The 16,600-nt window shown below is 39.4% G+C and overlaps 3 protein-coding genes across 6 annotated transcripts; 1 reads left to right on the top strand and 2 right to left on the bottom strand.

The window, feature by feature from the left end:
• Positions 1-1,327: 1,327 nt before the first annotated feature.
• batf3 (basic leucine zipper transcription factor, ATF-like 3) lies at positions 1,328-7,367 on the bottom strand. The gene is made up of 3 exons (XM_064925244.1): positions 5,853-7,367; positions 4,962-5,081; positions 1,328-2,891 (listed from the first exon to the last, which is right to left on the bottom strand). Exons 1-3 carry the CDS (start codon positions 5,925-5,927, stop codon positions 2,697-2,699), a joined length of 390 nt encoding a protein of 129 aa, XP_064781316.1. The 5' UTR covers positions 5,928-7,367; the 3' UTR covers positions 1,328-2,696.
• Positions 7,368-7,458: 91 nt separating this feature from the next.
• Positions 7,459-10,974, bottom strand: nsl1 (NSL1 component of MIS12 kinetochore complex). 2 transcript variants are annotated; one of them, XM_064925242.1, is made up of 7 exons: positions 10,745-10,974; positions 9,428-9,500; positions 9,049-9,114; positions 8,750-8,880; positions 8,494-8,548; positions 8,280-8,347; positions 7,459-8,154 (listed from the first exon to the last, which is right to left on the bottom strand). In XM_064925242.1, the coding sequence occupies exons 1-7, from the start codon at positions 10,910-10,912 to the stop codon at positions 7,912-7,914; spliced, it is 804 nt and encodes a 267-aa protein (XP_064781314.1). In that variant the 5' UTR covers positions 10,913-10,974; the 3' UTR covers positions 7,459-7,911. The 2 variants fall into 2 exon arrangements, with proteins under 2 accessions (XP_064781314.1, XP_064781315.1); XM_064925243.1 differs by lacking the exon at positions 9,049-9,114 and having other exon boundaries at positions 10,745-10,973.
• On the top strand, positions 10,922-16,596 carry tatdn3 (TatD DNase domain containing 3). 3 transcript variants are annotated; one of them, XM_064925239.1, is made up of 12 exons: positions 10,922-11,138; positions 11,408-11,440; positions 11,569-11,642; positions 11,941-12,025; positions 12,211-12,273; positions 12,583-12,641; positions 14,746-14,791; positions 15,220-15,329; positions 15,561-15,616; positions 15,721-15,833; positions 16,201-16,281; positions 16,372-16,596. In XM_064925239.1, exons 1-12 carry the CDS (start codon positions 11,073-11,075, stop codon positions 16,507-16,509), a joined length of 924 nt encoding a protein of 307 aa, XP_064781311.1. In that variant the 5' UTR covers positions 10,922-11,072; the 3' UTR covers positions 16,510-16,596. The 3 variants fall into 3 exon arrangements, with proteins under 3 accessions (XP_064781311.1, XP_064781312.1, XP_064781313.1); XM_064925240.1 differs by lacking the exons at positions 12,583-12,641; positions 14,746-14,791 and having other exon boundaries at positions 10,934-11,138; positions 11,542-11,642; XM_064925241.1 differs by lacking the exons at positions 12,583-12,641; positions 14,746-14,791 and having other exon boundaries at positions 10,989-11,138.
• Positions 16,597-16,600: the final 4 nt, after the last annotated feature.

Below are 16,600 nucleotides of genomic sequence, written 5' to 3'. Positions count from 1 at the left end.
TGGCTGTTATATCAAATACACCCAGTCACTACAAAGATACAGGCGTCCTTCCTAACTCAGTTGCCGAAGAGGAAGGAAACTGCTCAGGGATTTCACCATGAAGCCAATGGTGACTTTACAGAGTTGAATGGTTGTAATAGGAGAAAAATTAGGATGGATCAACATCATTGTAGTTAATCCACAATACTAATTTAATTGACAGAGTGAAAAGAACAAAGTCTGTACAGAATACAAATATTCCAAGACACTAAAGAAATGTGGAGCAGCAATTCACATTTTGTCCTGAATACAAATATTTAGATATTTAAAAAAATATGCAACTTAAAAATTACATATCACAAAATGTATATTTGAAATCTTTTGGACATCAAAGCAACCTTATTTGAGACAGAAAAGGATGATCATATGATGGGCAAGATATGTAAAACCTTGCAGAGAGCATATCCAATTGACAATTAGAAAAATATATAAAATATATAAGACATAAAAAGAACACATCTTGGCACAAGATGGAGGGAATGTCTGAGCATAACTACTAAAATTACAGTTAACGAAAATCTATGCCGAATTCAATACAAACTAATATATCGTTTTTTTAATAAATGTCACGCCCTGACCGTAGATTGCTTAGTATGTTTCTATTTTTGTTTGGTCAGGGTGTGATGTGGGTGGACATTCTATGTTTGTATGTCTAGGTTTTATATTTCTATGTTTTGGCCGGGTATGGTTCTCAATCAGGGACAGCTGTCTTTTGTTGTCTCTGATTGAGAACCATACTTGGGTAGCCTGTTTTCCCCACTGTTAGTTGTGGGTGGTTATTTTCTGTTTAGTGTTTTCACCTTGCAGGACTGTTTTCGGTTATTCCTATTTTGTATTTAGAGTTCAGTTCAGTATATTAAAGATGAACACGTACCCCGCTGCATTTTGGTGTGACGATTCCTCTTCTTCTTCCGATGAATGCCGTGACAATAAAAGACACAAAAATCACAGATTATACAGCACAACGGCAGAGTCATGTCTTGAGTGTAAAATTAACTATGACTCAATAATCCATGCTTGTTGGGAATGCTATAAAGTCCAAAGTTATGAGTGGAGCTAAAAAAGTTGGCTGTCAGAAGAAGTATTACACTGTAAACGTACTTTTAATCTGTCTGTCTGCATATTTCAAGACATTGCATATGGGAGTGTAGTGAGATACCCAATGGGCTGGACGATTCTCTTCTCATCACTCATCTTGAAAAACAGTATACTAAAAAAACGTGGAACTCAATCAATCCGCCATCATTAACATAATGATTTATCATTGAAATACTGAAATATCATGGGCGACCAAGAAAAACGAATTGGTACAATTGAAGGCCACGTGGCAATAATCCAGGCACTGGGGATGGGGGTGTGAGCATGCGGGTCTGGGCAGATGAGATGTAGTCATTGTTTGTGGGCGTCTGTACAGTAAGTTGTTGTTCGTATGTGTATGTTTGTATCTGGTGTGGGGAAAACATTTATTCTTAAAGAAAAATAAAATATGAATGTGTATACTAATGTACTAATGATATACCTCATTATACCCTAAAATCTCCTGGACTGAAAGTAATATCATCTGTGTTGTGTGGTGGAAGTCCAAGCAGTCTGTGCTCATTTGAAAGTGAGAAGAGAAAGTTCGAAGAGAAAATAACTAAGAAGAAGTGCATACCGGTATGAAGAAGCGATCCACACAAAAGGCTTTATTATAATCACCACAATCCCCCTCAAATGCAGAATGCAGAAGTCTATAAATCCTTTGGTATGAAATGAACTGTCTGTGTGGCTGAAGAGTCTTTCACATTTCTCAGTGGTCAGTCTGCATTTAGTAGAAGCCTTGCCAATTACTACTGTGAATGTATCCATCCATTCATAATAACATTTTAGAGAAGCCTGCAGTCATGTCATCAAGATAGACCATACATGCTGTAGATCATTGATTGTGACAAGAATTCCCAAAAATGTTCCCCCTTTTATTGTGTTAGTGAATGATAATGGCTAGCTTCAAACGTATTTAATTTTTTTAAGTTATGAGACGAAGATGTAATGAGGTTAGTGAGTATTTACCCACATTATAGGGAAGAGAGGGTACACTCTATAACAATGTCATAACATGAGCTAACAAACAATAATAATAAAACTGTACATATTATAGTTAGATTAAGTGATTTGATTATTTTATTTGATCAATTAAGCATTGAATTGCATGAATCCATTGGTAATAGCCAGTGTATTAAATGTTTTAGATTAGGGACGAAGAAACCACAAACCAAAAACATTTGAATGGTTTCTTTTTTTTCTGGTAAAGTATAAGTAAGTTCCCACATGGTCAAGCCCAGGTACTGGTAAACCAGTTTGGTTAACCAAAACACACGTGATAAGAGGTGTGGTAACCACATTTATCAGAAGCAAAGGGAAATGGTCTCATTGGGAAAGGGATATGCAATGTATGTTCAATGTATTATACGAAACAATTAAACAGGAAAAGCAACTTGAACATCTGAAACAAAGCTCATTACGTAAGCCTATAATTATTAAATTACAACTTGATTCAAACTGTACAAAATCAATTGACGCCGAGAATAAAAAGGAACAGATGAGGACATATAATCTGACCTGTTAACTCTGTTTACAAGTCTCCCACGTTGGTTTGTCTCTGTGGTCCGGTATGTTGGCTATCTGGGCAGACAGGAGGGGACCCCTACATCCCTGGGTCCCAACGTCCCTGACCCCAGGTTGGCTACACAGTGCATGATGGGACAGAGAGGCTCATGGGCCTTGAGGGCCTCCGTTAGACGCCTCTGCTCCTCAGACAGAAACTGCACATCCTTCTTCAGCTGTCTGTTCTTCTGCTCCAGACACTCATATGCCTGTATAGGACAAACTGGGCTCAGTTACTTTATAGTCTTACTTTCTGAGTAGAGTACAATATTAATCTACTTCAGGGATGGGCAACTGCTGCATGAAGGTGCTCAGATCTATTCCACCCCCCACCCCCCATTTCTTACACATGGAAAAATATGTAGAATTGCAGGAAATTTGCTTTAAAACAGCCAATTTTCCTCTCCCTCCATGGAAAAATGAGTAGAATTGCATGAAATTACACTGAACAAAATATAAACGCAAAATGTAAAATGTTGGTCCCATGTTTCATGAGCTGAAATATAAGATCCCAGAATTTTTGCATAAGCACAAATAGCACATTTGTCTCAGATTTTGTGCACACATTATTTTTACATCCCTGTTAGTGAGCATTTCTCCTTTGCCAAGATAATCCAATCCAACTGACAGCTGTGGCATATCAAGAAGCTGATTAAAACGCATTATCATTACACAGGTGAACCTTGTGCTGGAGACAATAAAAGTCCACCCTAAAATGTGCAGTTTTGTCACACAACACAATGCAACAGATGTCTCAAGTTTTGTGGGAATTGGCATGCTGACTGCAGCAGTGTCCACCAGAGCTGTTGCCAGATTACTGAATGTTAATTTTTCTACCATAAGCCGCCTCAAATGTTGTTTTAGAGAATTTGACAGTACATCCAATCGGCCTCACAACCGCAGACCACGTGTAACCACGCCAGCCCAGGACCTCCACATCCGGCTTCTTCACCTGTGGGATCGTCTGAGACCAGCCACCCGGACAGCTGATGAAACTGTGGGTTTGTACAACTGAAGAATTTCTGCACAAACTGTTAGAAACCTTCTTACAAGAAGCTCATCTGCATGCTAGTAGTCCTCACCAGGGTCTTGACCTGAATGAAGTTCGACTTCGTAACTGACTTCAGTGGGCAAATACTCCCCTTCTATGGCCACTGGCACGTTGGAGAAGTGTGCTCTTCATGGATGAATCCCGGATTCAACTGTAGCGGACAGATGGCAGACAGCTGATGTTGTGAGCAATGTTCCATAGTGGCGGTGGGGTTATGTTATGGGCAGGCATAAGCTACGGATAATGTAGTTTATGGCAATTTGGGATGGCAATTTGAATGCACAGAGATACCATGACAAGATCCATTGTCGCTTGAAACTTGTAATTTGAAACTTGAAAAGATCCTGAGGCCCATTGTCGTGCTATTCATCCGCCGCCATCATCTCATGTTTCGGCATGATAATGCCCCATGTCGCAAGGATCTGTACACAATTCCTGGAAACTGTCCCAGTTCTTCCATGGCCTGCATACTCACCAGACATGTCACCCATTGAGCATGTTTGGAATGCTCTGGATCAACGTGTACAACAGTGTGCTCCTGTTCCCGCCAATATCCAGCAACTTTGCACAGCCATTGAATAGGAGTGGGACAAAATTCCACAGGCCACAATCAACAGCCTATGTTCAGAAGATGTGTTGCGCTGCATGAGGCAAATGGTGGTCACACCAGATACTGACTGGCTTTCTGATCCACACCCCTACCTTTTTTTAACGTATCTGTGACTAACAGATTTACTGATTTCCTTATATGAACTGTAACTATTTAGAAATTGTTGCGTTTATATTTTTGTTCAGTATAGTTCTAAAATTGCTAAATCGTCTCTCCACCCCATGACAAAATGTATAGAATTTCAGCAATCTTGTTTTAAAACGGCAACATTTTCTCTACATCACATGGCAAAATGTGTAGAATTGCACGGAATAAACTCTAAACTTAAAAATGTATCTCTGCTGTCAAGGGGGAGGGGCACTAAAATGATTTGCTTGCAGTTCGGTGGGTGGGGGGGTACACAGACCCGCGAGCCACTGCGGCCCCTCATGATGACTTCAGGTTTTTTTGTGGTCCTCACCCCCTTCAAAGTTGCCAAAATCCCTGATCTACTTGATCAAGAGAATGAGTGTGACATTGATAGCTGTGTCATTACCGTCATATAACAGAAAATGTTAGACTATGCCAAAATAGGAGTCGTGTGATGATGAGGAGTCTGTTGTGCATGCACTGACCCACCTCATGCAGCTCATCTGCTCTTTGTGTCTGCTTATTTCGGCTGTTCTTCGCTGCCACCCTGTTCTTTTCCCTTCTTTTTAGCCTCCTGTCTTCATCACCATCATCACCAGAGCTCTGCAGCTGAAGTACAGTTGGTCTGTATTACGTTTGTCACTATTAGAATATCACATACAAGCTGTTGCTCTTTAGCTTTGACTGATCTCTGTGTGCACTCAACACAATGTTGCTGGTGTAGATTATATTTTATCATACAAAATGTTAAACAATATAAAAATACAAGTGAAAATTAACAAGTGGTAACCAAATAGGCCTAATACCAGTTGTGGAATAAGTACCCAATTGTCATACTTGAGTAAAAGTAAAGATACCTTAATAGAAAATGACTCAAGTAAAAGTGAAAGTCACCCAATAAAATACTACTTGAGTAAAAGTCTAAAAATATTTGGTTTTAAATATTCTATAAGTAAAAGTATAAATAATTTCAAATTCCTTATATTAAGCAAACCAGATTGTATTGTTATTTATGGACAGCCAGGGGCACACTCCAACACTCTGGCATCATTTACAAATGTAGCACGTGTGTTTAGTGAGTCGGCCAGATTAGCAGCAGTAGGGATGACCAAGGATGTTTTCTTGATAAGTGTGTGAATTGGGACATTTTCCTGTCCTGCTAAGCATTCAAAATGTAACAAGTACTTCTGGGTGTCAGAAAAATGTATGGAATAAAAAGTACATCATTTTTCTTCAGGAATGTAGTGAATTAAATGTTGTCAAAAATATAAATAGTAAAGTAAATATACCCATAAAAACACTTTAAAGTATGCTTACTTAAGTACTTTACACCACTGCCTAATACATTATTAAAGTCTATTTACGCTATTTAACACTTACCTCGCATATTTCAAGTAATAACATGTTTTGATTCTTGCTGTGTAGAAAGCTGCCAGAAATATCGCTGTCAGACATCACAGATGCGATAACAATGCATTGATTACTTAAATACAAAACGTCAAAACAAGTCCTCCTCGAATTTTATTTCAGATAGCAATTTCCAAGGTATGTACAAGTGAGACCGGGCTTATACGAGAAAAACAGTTTCACTTGTTCAAAACGCACTTGCCGCTTCTTTTCAATATTTATTTTAAGTCACGTGCTAAAAAGCGTCAGATGCCCTTGAGTGTTCAACCAGCAACAGAATAAAGTGCGCTCTAAAGAGCTGATTTAGGACAAGCGGAAAATATCCTATACGTTTACTGTACCTGTATGATACTACTTGAATTGTTGCAAATAGATGTAGGCTTGTTATATATAATATATTCTTGTGTCATACATTTAATTTACATTTTAGACCAGATAGGGTCCATCAACAGTCCACAATTACTTTAATACATGAAGGTCAGTCAACATTTCAAGAACTTCAAGCGCTATGATGAAATTGGCTCTCACGAGGACCGCCACAGGATAAATTCATTAGAGTTAACTGTAGCTCAGATTGCAGCCCAAATAAATGCTTTTCAGAGTTCAAGTAATACATCTCAACATCAACTGTTCAGAGACTGCACGAATCAGGCCTTCATGGTTGAATTTCTGCAAGGAAACCACCACTAAAGGACACCAATAGCAAGAAGAGTTGCTTGGGCCAAGAAACACGAGCAGTGGACATTAGACCGGTGGAAATCTGTCCTTTGGTCTGATGAATCCAAATTCAAGATGTTTGGTTCCAACAACCGTGCCTTTGAGATGCAGAGTAGGTGAACGGATGATCTCTGCATGTGTGGTGCCCACTGTGAAGCAAGGAGGTGGTATGATGGTGCTTTGCTGGTGTTTAGAATTCAAGACACACTTAACCAGCATGGCTACCACAGCGATACACCATCCCATCTGGTTTGCAGTTAGTGGGACTATCATTTGTTTTTCAACAGGACCATGACCTAACACACCTTCAGGCTGCGTAAGGGCTATTTGATCAAGGAGTGAGAGTGCTTTATCTGATGACCTGCTCTCCAAAATCACCCGACCTCAACCCAATTGAGATGAGTTGGACCGCAGAGTGAAGGAAAAGCAGCCAACAAGTGCTCAGCAGATGTGGTAACTTCCAAGACTGTTGGAAAAGCATTCCAGGTGAAGCTGGTAGAGAGAATGTCAAGCGTGTACAAAGCTGTCATCAAGGCAAAGGGTGGCTACTTTTGAAGAATCTGAAATATAAAATATATTTAGATTTGTTTAACACTTTTGTGGTTACTACATGATTCCATGTAGTTTTGGTGTCTACACTATTATTTTACAATGTAGAACGAGGTGTTCAAACTTCTGACAGGTACTGTATATTTCCATACTATGAGGTTGGAATAATACTGTAAAAATGGTGCCCTTTTAGTGTGAGAGCAGTTTGGTGGAATGGAGTTTTGGCCTGTCCGATGACATCACCGAGCAGTAAATTGGTTAATAGACCAATAAGATAGTTCCAAACCTCTCTGCCAATTACTCAGACCACCACCACAGTCCTAACATTTTAATTGAATACAATCACACTAAGGTACTGCATTGTTACCCAGTAATAATTTGATATTGAGATAAAAAATAAAAAAACAGCTGCATTGGACCTTTAAACCTGGCTGTTACAGCTTGTTTAAGTAGCCTTTATTCACATAAGCCTACAACCTGTACATTTTCAACTGTGACAAATGCCAAACGGCAAAGGGGAAAAAAAGAACACCCAAGCAAAAATATATATTTTTCCTTCTAAAGCCATTTAAATATACAATATAAAAACAATGTACACTACTATTGGGTGCATTTCCCATTATCCATCATGTGAGGGCAGTATTGTATCACAGACTGCTGCAAACACAGCCCTTATCACTGTGGGGAGTACTACAGTATTGCATCCTTCCAATCACAAATAAGAGTACATGTTCAATGATCAGGAAGCATTTATGTGGCATATATTTCACTCAGGTTTGTCATTGCTGTTACAAATGGCTGGCCTCTTTAGAACAGGAGCATAGTTGTTTCTGAGCTCTGTTTGCTCCATGGCTCTCTTAATGGGTGGTCTGGTCCTACTAGCTGTCTTTCCCTCTCCATTGGGCCTGCTGCTCATCACCTCCCTGAACACCTCCAGGGACTCCGCTGTGGGACACATGTTCAGCACCTGTCCCAGGCCCTCGGCCCTCTGCTGCACTACCTGGAGAGACTGGACAGCAGAGAAACATCAGTCATTCAAGACCATGGTCAAAGAATTAAACATACACTTGTGTTGCATAGAAAAGGGTGTAGTGGGTGGGAAATAACAGAAAGCTACATAGACTGTCCTGTTACCTTCATTACTGCGCTGGCTTGCTTAAACATACGAGGTGCAGCATCCAATAAGGTGGTCATGATGGTTTCTGAACAGGGGAAAGTTCACCGACTATCAATCAAAACCATGGGAACATAACATTTCATGTTCCAGTGTCATGCAAAGCATGACATTTCCAGTACACTATTCTGCAAGTGTTTCAGTTGATTAGATCTGATTGGGCTAAATGCTTGCCTTGTACTGGGTCCTTTCCCATTTCTTGTGGCTTCACTACTTCTTCATACATTCCCTAAAAATAGAGCATACTTTCACTTTGTGAACACATGGTACATGCTATATTTTCAAATGTATGAAATTTCAAACTGCAGTATGAAGTATGAGAGTGACAATCATGGCTATGCAAAAGTAATGCTCCCATTTTGGACATGATGGACATAATCCATCAATTCAGACGTGAAAAAAATAAAAACAAATAAAAGGTGAAACCAACCATGAGTTTACGCTCCGCCTTTAGTGACCGTACGACATAGGGGAGGATCTCTTTAGGACCTTTACGTCGTTTCCGAGAAGTTCCCACAATGTTCTCATCCAGCAGGTCGTCAAGTGCACTGCATTCATCTTCTAAGAAGTGATATTATACTGTTGTAAAGCAATTTAAAAGTCTTTCTGAATTACATTTCTTTTAATAGCATTAATGTGGGAACTAAACATCTACCTATCATACCAATAATTGTCATTAGACTGAGCAACAAACTCGCCCAGTTCAATCTTTACTTGATATCAACTCACCGATGACACCAAGTTCCTCCTCCCTCACTGAATAATCTTTACATTGAGGTCCTATTGTGCCTTGAGCTGCTTAATAAGAATCAAAACGATCTGTGCTCACATTTACAGCAGGCTACATTTCTAATAGTTTAATATCACATGCAGCTAGCAAGAATAGATGGTTTCCAGAAACAGCCAAATTATGGAGTTACTGGTGCATTTAACAGATATTCTGGTTTACTATAAAACATGTTCACTATCTTCAAAACAACTGATCAAACGGGATAATAACAAACTCGTTGCAGTGTGGTTGATAGTACACAGATATGTCTTCTTCTCAAAGGCAATAGATGTATAAAAAAATTATAATAATGTAATAGGAGACAGGAGATATGCTCACCCTCTTCATCAGGAGCCTCCTCCCACGTCTGATTGTTGATCAACACGTTTTCTTGAACAGCAGTCTCGAAGTTCTAAAAATCAAGATATCAAGTTAAATTGAGACTCCTCCATATAACGTTGCCACGAGCAGCAAGATGAACGGCAGATATTGCAGAATAATGCAATGCATTCTTTTTTTATTTAACATTTAACTAGGCAAGTCTTTCACACCAATGATGTGTATAAACCTGGTTGCTGATGCTATGTATTGGCCATTGGGAGGCTTTGAAGTAACCAGTCGGCCATATTGGAATTTCCCAGTCGTCCTCCAAGGGAATGAATTTAATTCTACAGTATTTCAATTAAATGTTTCATGGACAAAGGTACATGTATTGAATAAAAAAAAAAATATATATATATATATATATATATATATATATTTTACATAGTCATCTCTAAAAAAATGTTTTTTAAACTGGGTGGTTTGAGCCCTGAATTCTGATTGGCTGAAGGCCATGATATATCAGACCTTATACCACAGGTATGACAAAACATTTAGTTTTACTGCCCTAATTACATTGGTAACCAGTTTATAATAGCAATAAGGCTCCTCAGGGGTTTGTGATATTTGGCCAATATGTCACCGCTAAAGGCTGTTCTTAGTCACGACGCAACGAGGGCCTTACTGCTTAAGTTAAAGTTAAGGAAAATGTATTTTTCTTCATTTTAAAAATGTTTAGCTCACATAATATAATTTAAAAGTATGTATTAAGGTGTCTGTAATATAATAAATGAAGCAAAAATTAATGTAGACATGAATAAACATATCTACAGCTTCCAAAATATGTTTTTACAAAGGTGGGGGAGTACCAAGATGAAGTCACGTGGGTTAAACCCAGCGCACCCTATCAGCCATCTAGTATAAAACAGATCCACGCAGTGTGTACCGTACGCATGGACACACGTTTTCTTCCTCGCCCTCTAAAATACCATTTAGGTTGGATCTGAAAATGAGGTCGGAGGCACCGTATGGACGGTGTGACGCAATTGCCTCACATTTTCGGATCAAGCATAAATGTGCTCTAAATGCTGCACGGCCAATGCAGATGTCTGATTGACCAAGTAGCGCCTTTAAATGTTAGCTGTTGTGGATGTCGGTCTGATATTGCGTTTTCTTCATGTACCGCCGACTCAACATTTAACTTACCTAACTATAGTAACTTAGCTAACGCTAAGTATCACATCGCAAGCTGTATTTTGATTTGTCTCCGCAAGCTAGTAGTTATACATCGTACAAAAAAAAAACTAGACAGACGTATACAATCGATCGACTCACCGCCAGCAACTCTTCCTGTAACAGTTGCTTGGCTTCCTCGGATAGCTGAGGTTGGCCATTCAATACCTTCTTCAGTAGTTCTTTGTATTTCTTAATTTGTTCGACCACATTTTTTTTCGACGTAAACTTCACCCTATATTCTTCCTCTTCATTCAAGCAGATTTCCATCTTTTGCGCCAAATGTTTGAAATGATTCTGCAATGACCGGAACCGGAAATTAAATGTGTGGTTCTAGGAATAAAGGCGCGTAGGGAAACAAAACGGTGTACACAAAAATGTTCCACCTCACATAATTCACTTTGAATTTCAACTCTATTTTTTTTTGTCTATGGCTTCAATGGATGGTGGCTTTGTTGATTGCCATTGCCACATCACAGCCTGTGAATTTGCCGAGGTATGTGTACACAAATGAGTGGGTATGTAGCAAAAGGTCTGTGGTATGTAGGCTAATGTAACAGAAGCGGTTATTATTCAACTGTTATGCAAGCGTGGGTGCTTATGTGTTCTGCCCACCAGAAGGCAGTCTCGCAACTAGGAAGCGTGAAAAATGGTCGCATCGAGTCCACAGCACTACTTGCAGACAACTGACAATGCTATGACAATACATTATTCAAGGGTGAATGTTCAAAAGTGACAGTACAAAAGTGTGTGTCTATTCTGCAGGATTTAGAGGATGTGATCAAGAGGACCAGAGAGGTTAGTTATAGCTATTATATAACATATGTAAAATGTTTAATGATATAAAGTTAATATGAATAAAATCTTGATTACTGTATTTATTAACAGTTGTATTGTAGTCTACATCAGATGTTGTGCCATTTCAGGCTGGAGTCAAAACACTTATTTCTGTCACTGAAGAGCCCAGTGAGTTTGAAAGAGTTATCCAGCTGTTTAAAAGGTTAGTATCATACACAACATATCTTATTTGCAGAACTTAATAGCCTATATTCAGAAATGTCATAGATTTATAATAGCACATTCTGTGCCTTGTGATATCTTGCTCAAAATGCATACATTATAACACAAAATAATAGTTCAACTCACTATCACAATGTTCCATTGGCATCCAGCAGCTTTTGAATGTGAGTTTGTTTTCTTCTCCAAGAGACATTTATCTGTTCTTGTAGTACATTGAGACACTGTGAAACTGTTTTATGAATGTTGTCTTTGAGTTACTCTTACTGTTGCTCTTTCAGCTACCCAGATCTAGTTGCACCATGTTTTGGAATCCACCCAGTCCAAGGCTGTGGGTCCCATGACCAGCGCAGCGTGAAGATTCAGGTACAAACATTCACACACAGTTAGCAGACACACTCAATTAATAGACATCAAACACATGTCAGACAGTCAGCCTTATGTTAGATATTATGGCTATAAACAAAATGTAACTATAACATCATGTTGATGTTGTCTCAGGATGAGAGGAACAAGCATGCTGACTTTTCCCAAAACATCTCTTATTACAGGACTTGGAGCCTGCCTTGCCCTTGTTCCAGAAGTACAGAGATGACATTGTTGCAGTTGGAGAGGTATGTACTAGAGGTCGACCGATACAAAAAAAAAATGCCGATACCGATTATTGGAGGACCCAAAAAAAAGCTGATACCGATTAATCAGCCGATTTTTGAAATGTATTTGTAATAATGACAATTACAACAATACTGAATGAACACTTATTTTAACTTAATATAATACATTAATAAAAGCAATTTAGCCTCAAATAAATAATGAAACATGTTCAATTTGGTTTGAATAATGCAAAAACAAAGTGTCGGAGAAGAAAGTAAAAGTGCAATATGTGCCAAGTAAGAAAGCTAACTTTTCAGTTCCTTGCTCAGAACATGAGAACATATGAAAGCTGGTGGTTCCTTTTAACAAGAGTCTTCAATATTCCCAGGTAAGAAGTTTTAGGTTGTAGTTATTATACGAATTATAGGACTATTTATCTCTATACCATTTATATTTCATTAACCATTGACTATTGGATGTTCTTATAGGCACTATAGTATTGCCAGTGTAACAGTATGGCTTCCGTCCCTCTCCTCGCTCCTACCTGGGCTCGAACCAGGAACACATTGACAACAGCCACCCTCGAAGCAGCGTTACCCATGCAGAGCAAGGGGAACAATCACTCCTAAGTCTCAGAGCGAGTGACGTTTGAAACGCTATTAGCGCGCACCCGCTAAATAGCTAGCCATTTCACATCGGTTACACCAGCCTAATCTCGGGAGTTGATAGGCTTGAAGTCATAAACAGCTGCTGGCAAACGTACGAAAGTGCTGTTTGAATGAATGCTTACGAGCCTGCTGCTGCCTACCATTGCTCAGCCAGACTGCTTTATCAAATCATAGACTTAATTATAACATAATAACACACAGAAATACGAGCTTTAGGTCATTAATATGGTCGAATCCGGAAACTATCATCTCGAAAGCAAGACGTTTATTTTTTCAGTGAAATACGGAACCGTTCTGTATTTTATCTAACGGGTGGCATCCATAAGTCTATATATTCCTGTTACATTGCACAACCTTCAAATCAAATTTATTTATATAGCCCATCGTACATCAGCTGATATCTCAAAGTGCTGTACAGAAACCCAGCCTAAAACCTCAAACAGCAAGCAATGCAGATGTAGAAGCACAACCTAGACAGGAAGGCCACGTCAGTGACTCAACCCACTCAAGTGACGCACCCCTCCTAGGGACGGTATGAAAGAGCCCTAGTAAGCCAGTGACTCAGCCCCTGTAATAGGGTCAGAGGCAGAGAATCCCAGTGGAAAGAGGGGAACCGGCCAGGCAGAGACAGCAAGGGCGGTTCGTTGCTCCAGAGCCTTTCCGTTCACCTTCCCACTCCTGGGCCAGACTACACTCAATCATATGACCCACTGAAGAGATGAGTCTTCAGTAAAGACTTGAAGGTTGAGACCGAGTTTGCGTCTCTCACATGGGTAGGCAGACCATTCCATAAAAATGGAGCTCTATAGGAGAAAGCCCTGCCTCCAGCTGTTTGCTTAGAAATTCTAGGGACCATGTGTAGTTAACTAGTGATAATGATTGATTGATTGTTTTTTATAAGATAAGTTTAATGCTAGCTAGCAACTTACCTTGGCTTACTGCATTCGCGTAACAGGCAGTCTCCTCGTGGAGTGCAATGTAATCAGGTGGTTAGAGCGTTGGACTAGTTAACTGTAAGGTGGCAAGATTGAATCCCCTGAGCCGACAAGGTAAAAATCTGTTGTTCTGCCCCTGAACGAGACAGTTAACCCACCGTTCCTAGGCCATCATTGAAAATAAGAATGTGTTCTTAACTGATTTGACTAGTTAAATAAAGATTAAATAAGGTGTAAAATAAAAAATAAAAAAATCGGCCAAATCTGTATTTTTTAACATGTTATGAAAACTTGAAATCGTCCCAAATTAATCGGCCATTCCGATTAATCGGTCGACCTCTAGTATATACTGTACAGTAGGCCTACTCATAGAATTGTATGGAAAAGCTAGTTATCACTTCTCTAGTCCTATGCAGCAGGTCTGTCTGGCCCTGCATCATGCTTAATCTTACGTAACCACACGTGTCATATCCTGGTGTAAAAACTGTAAAATGGTATGACTTCTGTAAAGCAAAATGATTATGTTTATTAAGCCTGAGCTCCGACTTGCTAAACTGAAAGTGCATGCTGCAACAATAACTTCTTAAATCACTAACAATTCACCCTGCCGGCTAATACCCTTAATGATCTATATTCTTCGCAAGAGCTTTGGAAGGAATGCATGTCTGGCAGAAGCATTCTTTCACAAAGTTAATTTGGTGGAGCCCATAGAGGCTGGTATTAGGGCTAAGTCAACCATGTCTCCCAGTCAGTAACAGCACAGAGTAAGCGAGTGGGGACAGGGTGCTCTAGCTGGACATTCCCAGCATGTGTTTTGTTTGGGATTGACTGTTGTCCTGGACTGGGAAAGCTTTGACTAACCGCCCACTGTTCAACTGGTTTCCATTAGGCTGCCCAGTGCCCATCTCAGATTTGTGCTGAGGGACAATTCCATGGTAATGGAATTACGCTGAGACTTTTTTTTCACCAAACAGAAACCATTGATTTCAAATTTTCACAAACCATAAAACTCTATACACACAATGACTACTTTTAATCATTTCCACTGAACCTTTTAATTAAAAATAAAATACAGGAAGAACTGTGTACATACAATGTTTTGTAACGGAATCAAACTGAGGGAGATTTTACCTTAATTCTGTAACCAAACTTTGCATCTGCAAAATGTTTCCAGTAATTTATTTATGTACTGTCTAAATTGTTCAAAGTAGTAATTGTGCATAGAGTTACATGGTTTGTTAAAGATTGAAATCAATGGTTTTTGTTTAGCATACATTCAGTCAATAGACAATCAATGCAATGATAATGTTTTTCTATTGCCCCTCATCCTTTAAACAGTCTCTTTTTCTTCTTTTGATTACAGATTGGTCTTGACTACACACCTTGGTATGCCCCCACTTCTCAGGAGAGAGAGGAACAGCTGACTGTTTTCACCAAGCAATTACAAATATCCAAGGATCTGGATTTGCCAGTGTGAGTTTATCGTGGATAGCCTTGGTGCATAGTACTGTGTGTGCTAGGAGACACGTTACATTCATGTAATCAGACTGCGAGCAACTGTAACAAGCCATGTCCATGGCTGGGACAAGAACAGGCTTTGCATGGAATGTCTCACTATAACTGGCTATTAAGGAGTATTATTATTTGTTACCACTATATTTCTCCTGACACTTTCTTGTTGTGTGCATTTCCTCTTTGACGCAGGAACATCCATTCCCGATCAGCAGCAAAGGTCACCATAGCTACTCTGAAAGAACAGGGTGGGTGTCTTAAAATCAGGATTACATAAGAGGACAGCCTCATTGCTGAAGTGACTCATTTTTTCATTTTTAGGAGGCCTTAACTATGTTGGCTATCCTATCAGGTATCACTTGTGCTTTGCTGCACAACTTTGCAGGGAAACCATCAGTGGCCATGGAAGGAGTGCAGGCAGGGTACTTCTTCTCCTTCCCTCCAGCTGTCTGTAGGAATGACCAGGTGAGCGACACAGTTGTTCATTAACCTGGAGTCATTCAGTAATCTCTCAGTACATTTTCTATAGGTATTGTGGAGTCACCAACAGTACTGTATGTCCTCATTGTTATGGGAATCCCTTATCTTTTCTATAGAAATCCCTTATCTTTTCTAACACCTTGATCTTTGAACAAGCTCGTCTCAAGTTCAAGTTTTAAAGACTGATTAAAGACTGGTGTAAAGGCTTCTTTTACTGGGCCAGAAATGCTCACAATGCATTTCTGCAAAACAACTCTGAAACGGCCATATGGCGTGATAAAACCAGACATGATTTGTGGTGGTTGCTGTTGAGTCCCCTCATAATGACTGTGTTATTACTGTGTTATAACAGAAAGCCAAGCTGATCAAACAGATTCCATTAGAACACATCTGTCTGGAGACAGACTCTCCTGCCTTGGGACCAGAAAAACATGTGGGTCATCATTTGGAATGCATCATTATGTAAAGCAGCAACCTGATAGTTTTGTATAAGTGTTTCTTATTATATGTCTCCGCTCTGCAGGTAAGGAATGAACCCAAGAACATTTCACTGGTCTGTGAGTACATTGCTCATGTCAAAGGAATCACACCTCAAATGGTAATTCATGCCACTTCAGATAATGCCCTCAGATTGTTCCCAAAAATTAAGAGACTTGAGTGACGCGTTTTATAATTAAATGAATGCTGTGTTATCTCATGCTGTGTCTCTGAAAAAGAAATGGAATTGTGAAATAAAATGCTCAATCAACAGG

This window comes from Oncorhynchus masou, chromosome 19, assembly GCF_036934945.1.
Source record: "Oncorhynchus masou masou isolate Uvic2021 chromosome 19, UVic_Omas_1.1, whole genome shotgun sequence".
Lineage (NCBI taxonomy): Eukaryota > Metazoa > Chordata > Actinopteri > Salmoniformes > Salmonidae > Oncorhynchus > Oncorhynchus masou.
The sequence above is the reverse complement of the archived record's forward strand: the minus strand, read 5'-3'. Positions and strand labels throughout refer to the sequence as shown.

What these genes read in the sequence shown, in the direction of transcription:
- nsl1 (XM_064925242.1), bottom strand. Translation starts at nt 10,912, where the DNA reads ATGGAAATCTGCTTGAATGAAGAGGAAGAATATAGGGTGAAGTTTACG. An exon ending in GGAGGCTCCTGATGAAGAGG is followed by an intron (nt 9,115 to 9,427) that starts GTGAGCATATCT and finishes CTTATTAAGCAG; the next exon opens with CTCAAGGCACAATAGGACCT. An exon ending in GGAGGAACTTGGTGTCATCG is followed by an intron (nt 8,881 to 9,048) that starts GTGAGTTGATAT and finishes ATCACTTCTTAG; the next exon opens with AAGATGAATGCAGTGCACTT.
- batf3 (XM_064925244.1), bottom strand. Translation starts at nt 5,927, where the DNA reads ATGTCTGACAGCGATATTTCTGGCAGCTTTCTACACAGCAAGAATCAA. An exon ending in TATTACTTGAAATATGCGAG is followed by an intron (nt 5,082 to 5,852) that starts GTAAGTGTTAAA and finishes ACTGTACTTCAG; the next exon opens with CTGCAGAGCTCTGGTGATGA. An exon ending in GAGCAGATGAGCTGCATGAG is followed by an intron (nt 2,892 to 4,961) that starts GTGGGTCAGTGC and finishes TGTCCTATACAG; the next exon opens with GCATATGAGTGTCTGGAGCA.
- tatdn3 (XM_064925239.1), top strand. Translation starts at nt 11,073, where the DNA reads ATGGCTTCAATGGATGGTGGCTTTGTTGATTGCCATTGCCACATCACA. An exon ending in AGAGTCTTCAATATTCCCAG is followed by an intron (nt 12,642 to 14,745) that starts GTAAGAAGTTTT and finishes GGTTTCCATTAG; the next exon opens with GCTGCCCAGTGCCCATCTCA. An exon ending in CTGTCTGTAGGAATGACCAG is followed by an intron (nt 15,834 to 16,200) that starts GTGAGCGACACA and finishes GTGTTATAACAG; the next exon opens with AAAGCCAAGCTGATCAAACA.